This window comes from Callithrix jacchus, chromosome 22, assembly GCF_049354715.1.
Source record: "Callithrix jacchus isolate 240 chromosome 22, calJac240_pri, whole genome shotgun sequence".
Lineage (NCBI taxonomy): Eukaryota > Metazoa > Chordata > Mammalia > Primates > Cebidae > Callithrix > Callithrix jacchus.
This window is the reverse complement of record NC_133523.1, coordinates 19,144,330-19,150,329: the sequence shown is the minus strand read 5'-3', so window position 1 is coordinate 19,150,329 and position 6,000 is coordinate 19,144,330. Positions and strand designations below refer to the sequence as shown.

General features: G+C 47.0%; 1 protein-coding gene across 6 annotated transcripts in view; it reads left to right on the top strand.

The window, feature by feature from the left end:
- Positions 1 to 604: 604 nt before the first annotated feature.
- The window catches only part of LOC103789847 (uncharacterized), an 86,888-nt gene continuing 81,492 nt past the window's right edge, over positions 605 to 6,000 (top strand). For 2 of the 6 annotated variants that reach the window (XM_078362049.1, XM_078362048.1), the window contains exon 1: positions 605 to 770. In XM_078362049.1, coding sequence (XP_078218175.1) covers positions 768 to 770 — 3 coding nt within the window. In that variant the 5' untranslated portion in view covers positions 605 to 767. Of the gene's footprint in view, positions 771 to 3,487; positions 3,619 to 6,000 lie in introns of those variants that run through there. The other 4 variants (XM_078362051.1, XM_035285581.3, XM_035285585.3 and 1 more) reach the window with 2 other exon arrangements.

Sequence of the window (6,000 nt, the reverse complement as noted above, 5' to 3'; positions counted from 1 at the left end):
CCTGCCTATCTTATTTCTTAATACTTAGTCGTGGCTTGCTACACTTTTCTGTTTTGCTTTTTTTTTTCTTCCCTGTGCTACTGCCCTCTGTCGACTGCTGAAACATCTATCTTTGGTCTCAGCTGACTCAAACTGGCATTCCAAAGTATACCACCATTACTATCAGCACTATATGTCATGGGAGACAGAAACCCATGTCTGGAAAGGCGCCTACAAGCAAGCAACAAAGATAAAGGAGCCAGTATTGTGCTCGTCTTTCTTTAAAAAAATTTAAAGCTGGCAATTTGCTTTTTAATTGTTTTTAGGTTTCGTCTGGCTCACTTGCCCACCCTCGAGTGCAATGGCACAGTCTTGGCTCACTGCTACTTCTGCCTCCTGGGTTCAAGCGATTCTTCTGCCTCAGCTTCCCGAGTGGCCGGCATTCCAGGTCAAGCCACCACTCCTGTCACTGTCGCCTTATTGAGTGCAATGTCTGGTCGCGCCTTCTGTCATTCATCGCCTGAGAGCGCAGACCCGTAGGTCTATCCATTCAGGGCGCTGGGGAGGAAACTGTCCAATTAGGTTCACAGTCGGAGAGGAAGGGGCGGCCCCAGGTATTGGCGGGGCCTTTGTTTCTCTGCTGCCAGAAGTCCGGGTTAGTTCTTCGCTTCCCTGTGTTCTCTTTCCGGGAGGTCTCAGTGAATCTGCCACAGCCCCAGCTTCCATCACTCTGTGACTTCGTGGTGTCGGAAGATTCATAGACTCCAGGACATTTCTGAAGCCGAGAAATGGTGAGTGTGCGGGGCCGGGCGTCACAAGCCTGGGGAGACCTCTTCGGAACCGGCCAGAAATGGCGGTGGTTGGATGGAGTCTGTGAGCCCCAATTTCCCGCAGCTCAGGCCTCTGTCTCCTCCGTGCAGGGACCCCAGACGTCCTGTCCCGTTTCAGCACAGCGGCTTTAGCCCCAGCCCGTTGGCCTCTTTGCGCAGCTCTACGGCTGCAGCCCCACCTCTTACCCAGGTTGTGAGGTGGGAGTCGACTGGGTGTTCAGGGCTCCTGCGTGGAAGGAGCAGTGGTCTGTGGGGTCCCCGGTCCCTACTTTACCTTGTTCAAAAAGAAACTGAACCACCATGAAAACATTCAAGAGTTAATATTCGCGGGCGCGGTGGATGACGCCTGTAATCCCGGCACTTTGGGAGGTCAACGGGGGAACGGATCACGAGGTGAGGAGTTCGAGAGCAGCCTGACCAACATGGTGAAACACCGTCTCTGCTAAAAATACAAAAATTGGCAGGGCGCGAGAATTCACGCCTGTAATTTCAGCACTTTGGGGGGTCGGGAGTTCCAGACCATCCTGACCAACATGGAGAAATCTTGACTCTACTAAGAATACAAAAATAACTAAATAAGCCCGCAGTGGTGGCGCAGGCCTGTAGTCACCCCCAGCTACTAGGAAGACTGAGGCAGGAGAACGGTTTGAACCCAGGAGGCGAAGGATGCAGTGAGCCAAGATCCCGCGTCACTGGGCTCCAACCTGGGACATAGCGAGACTTGGTCTCAAAAACACCCTTAATAAGCACAAAGAGTGATTAATCAATGGGACTGTTTCCGGCCATGGTTTGCGGGTTTGTTTTCTTTTATTTTGAGACGGAGTTTCACTTTTGTTTCCCAGGCTGGAGTGCAATGGCGCGATCTCGGCTCACCGCAACCTCTGCTTCCTGAGTTTAAGCGATTCTCCTGTCTCAGCCTCCCACGTAACTGGGATTACAGGCGCGCTAATATTTTATTTTATTTTATTTTTTTAAGTAGAGACGGGGTTTCTCCACGTTGGTCAGGCTGTTCTCGAACACCCAACCTCAGGTGATCCGCGTGCCTCGGCCTCCCAAATGTTGGGATTACAGGCGTGAGCCACCATGTCTGATGGTTTGTGGTTTTGGGGCTACCAGAAGGTCTTGAAGAAAAAGCTTCTAAAAGGTGTGTGATGAAGCAAGGAAAATTAAATAATAGATTTGGTACAGTTGGGTAGTTGCTTCATTTGCAGTGTTCAGGAGAACATTTTCTGGATATGTGATCAGATAGCACATGTCTCAAGGGGGCCAGCTGAGACAAGAAGAATTGCCCCACTCAGCTCAGCTTGAATGGCTGACCATCTCAGTTATGATCTAGTAAGTTTGTATGATTTCTTGTACTTCAATAGCTAACTAATACATGCACCCAGTGCAGAAAAAATGCCAGGCTTCAACGACAGGTTGATTACTAGTTACCTTCTAACAGTGGGCACCCTGTAGGTACTGATGTTTTCCCCTGAATTAAAGTTGGATGTCTTGTAAGAGAACGTTGAGTAATGCAGAAATACAGGTAGCCATGTATGCATGTGATTGCTGCTTGTACTCACACGGTCCCCCACACCACAGGCGAGAACAGATAACCGCAGCCTGACCATTTGGGCCAAGGCCTAATAACAAAATAAGTTTGCCTTTAATCTATTTTCTACATATCTAAACATTGGAGGTCAAGAGCATGGACAGAACTGAAGACACAGAGTTTTATTCTCCTGTGGCACCATCACCCTTTGTTCTCTGTCTGATCTATGGTGAGCAACAGGTGGCCAGCAGTAGTCTCCTCGTGGTTATTTTGTTTTTTGTATTTCTATTTTTCTGTGGTTATTTTATTCTTGCTGCCCCCTGCTCTTTCTATGGTCACTATGTGTTCCACCCTCAGAACTGAAGAGAGATGTTGGTAGGGAGAGGCTCTGCTTCACCTCTGGCAGAAAAGGTTTGCTGGGGCCCTTCGCCTCCCTGACATCAGAGCTGCAGTTCAATGTGACAGCCATTGGCCATGTGTGGCTCCTGGGTGCCTGGAATGGGCCTGGTCTGAACTGCCATGTGCTAGAAAATAAAATACAGAGTTAGTTTCAAAGATTTAGTTCTAAATATTTATATACTTTATTAATAATGACACATTTCTCACACATTGAAATGATAATATTATGGACATATTGGGTTAACTAAATTGTTACAATGAATTCAACCTGTTCTTTGTTCCTTTTTAAACTTTGGATATTAGAAAGTTTAAAATTCACGTGTGGCTCACGTTTTATTTCAGAGGATTGCCTCTCTTCTAAAATCTCAGCCTTCCTGCTCAAAAACCAGAAGCTGGGAGGGTCATAAAATCTAAAATTTTAAAATAATTGTTATTATATTCTTTTAATTTGTAAATAGCCATATATAATATTATTTATAGATGCATGTAACTTTACACACAAGTTGAAAGGCTAATATCCTCTGTGGTGGGCCGGGCTCAGCTTTGGAAGGAAGCCCTGCCTGAGAAGGCTGCAGCCTAGGCACCTTTTCTTCACTCATCCAGCATCTGATTGAATCTTCTGTCACTCACGGCCCGAGAGGGCGGGGTTTTAAACGTTATCCAATCAGCGACGCTGAGCTGGGAACCGACCAATCAGGCACGCAGCTGGAGCAGGCAGGAAGGCTTCCGGGATGTGGCGGGGCCTGTATCCCTTGCTGCTGGAGTTCCGCGTCTCATCTTTACTCCTCTGTGTCCTCTGCTCTTAGAGGTCTATTCTCTGCGGCCCTGTGACCTGCAGGTATTGGGAGCTGGGATCCCCCCGGAAGCCTAGAAATGGTGAGAGTGCCGGGTGGAAACTCCAGAGAGAGGGAAAGGGGCTGGTTAGAACCGGTGGGAAGTGGCTGTGGGGGGACTCTGGCCTCCCTGCAGTCAGCTCCACACTCTGCTCCTGGAGTTCTTGCCCAGCTCGGCCTCAGTCCCCTTCAGCCATAAGATGGCGGCTGCTCTGACCGCCAGTCCCGGACGTCCTGTCTCTTCCCTGTGCAGTGACTGCCCTGGCTTGGAGCCCTCCCTGGGCGGCTCTGCAGCCGCAGCGTCGCGTCTCTCCCAGTTTGTGCGGGGACCACGAGAGGGTCGTCGGGGGGAATCCCGACTCTGGGTGCGGGTTCCGACTGTGAAGAGCTTTGGTCCGTGGGGTTCCGAGCTCCTCTTTTCTTCTGTTCAAAATGTATGGGAGTCACCCTAAAAATAATCAGAGTGATTCAAAAATTGTCAAGCACCCAGCTGTGGTTTGTAATGTGTGTTTCGTGGGCGGGGATTGAAGGAAAGACTGTTACAAACTGCGTGATGAAGAAAACCAAATTCAGGAATTGGTTAGATACAGTTATGTGGTTTCTTCATTTGTAATATAAAGGGGAAAATTTAATGGTTAATTGGCAGTTCGTAGTTGGTTCAGGCTGGATTTTGTTTCTTTTAATGTAGTAATTTACTAAAAAATGCAGTTCGGTTAGTTTTTTTTTTAAAGTAGGAATCCGGGGACTGGAGACACCTCAGTCGACTTGCCTGCGGCTTGTTTTCGCACTCCCCAGGGAACTGATTCTTTTTTTTTTGAGACGGAGGTTCGCTCTTGTTCAACCCAGGCTGGACTGCAATGGCGGTATCTCGGCTCACCGCATCCTCCGCCTTCTGGGTTCAGGCAATTCTCCTGCCTCAGCCTCATGAGTAGCTGGGACTACAGGCACGCCCCACCATGCCCAGCTAATTTTTCGTATTTTTTTAGTAGAGACGGGGTTTCACCATGTTGACCAGGATGGTCTGGATCTCTTGACCTCGTGATCCACCCGCCTCGGCCTCCCAAAGTGCTGGGATTACAGACGTGAGCCACTGTGCCCAGCCCGGATGCCTTTTGTTTTCATCTTTTTTCTGATTGCTCTGGCCAGGACTTCCAACTGTATGCTGAATAGGAGTTTTGAGAGAGGACATCCTTGTCTTGTGCCAGTTTTCAAGGAGAAAATGCTTCCAGCTTGTGTACATTCAATATTTTGGTTGTAAGTTTGTCATAGATGACTGATTATTTTGAAGTATGTACCCTCAATGCCTAGTTTGTTGAGGGTTTTAAACATGAAGGATGTTAAATTTTATTGAAAGCTTTTTTGCATCTATTGAGATAATATTGTGGTTTTCTCTTTAGTTCTGTTTATGTGATGAATTACATTTATTAATTTTTATATATATTTTTGTTGTTATTGAGACGGAGTTTCGCTGTTGTTACCCAGACTGGAGTGCAATGGCACGATCTCGGCTCACCGCAACCTCTGCCTCTTGGGTTCAAGCAATTCTCCTGCCTCAGCCTCCCAAGTAGCTGGGACTACAGGTGCGCACCACCAAGCCCAGCTAATATTTTGTATTTTTAGTAGAGACGGGGTTTCACCATGTTTACCAGGATGGTCTCGATCACTTGACCTCGTGATCCACCCGCCTTGGCCTCCCAAAGTGCTAGGATTATAGGCGCGAACCACCGCACCCAGCCAATTTTTATATGTTGAAACGACCTTGTATCTCAGAGATGCAGTCTACTTGATCACACTGGATGAGCTTTTTGATATTCTTGTGGATTTGGTTTGCCAGTATTTTGTTGAGAATATTTTCTTCAGTGTTCATCAAGGATACTGGCCTGAAGTTTTCTATGTTTTTCTCTCTGCCACGTTTTGGTATCAGAATGATGCTATTATATAACGAATTGAAAAAGTCCCTTTTACTCAGTATTTTGAAATAATTTTGGTAGAAGTGGTACCAGCTCTTTGTACATCAGGTAGAATTCAGCTGTAAATTTGTACTTTTTTTGGTTGTTAGGCTACTTATTACTAATTCAATTTTAGAGCTTGTTATTGGCGTATTCAGGGATTCTGTTTCGTTGCTGTTGTTGTTTAGTTTTCGGAGGATGTATATTGGCTCCAAGGTTACAGTCCTCAAGCTTGACCCAAATTAAGTCTCTACTTATATTTATGTTGCTTCAGCTTTTTCCTTTTAGGTAAACGTATTACTCAGAGTGTGCTAGCGCAGCCTCTATGAGGAGATTTCTCCTTTGTTTTTTTTGAGACAGAATTTCGCTCTTCTTACCCAGGCTGGAGTGCAATGGCGTGATCTTGGCTTACAGCCACCTCCACCTCCTGGGTCAGGCAATTCTCCTGCCTCAGCCTCCTGAGTTGCTGGGACTAC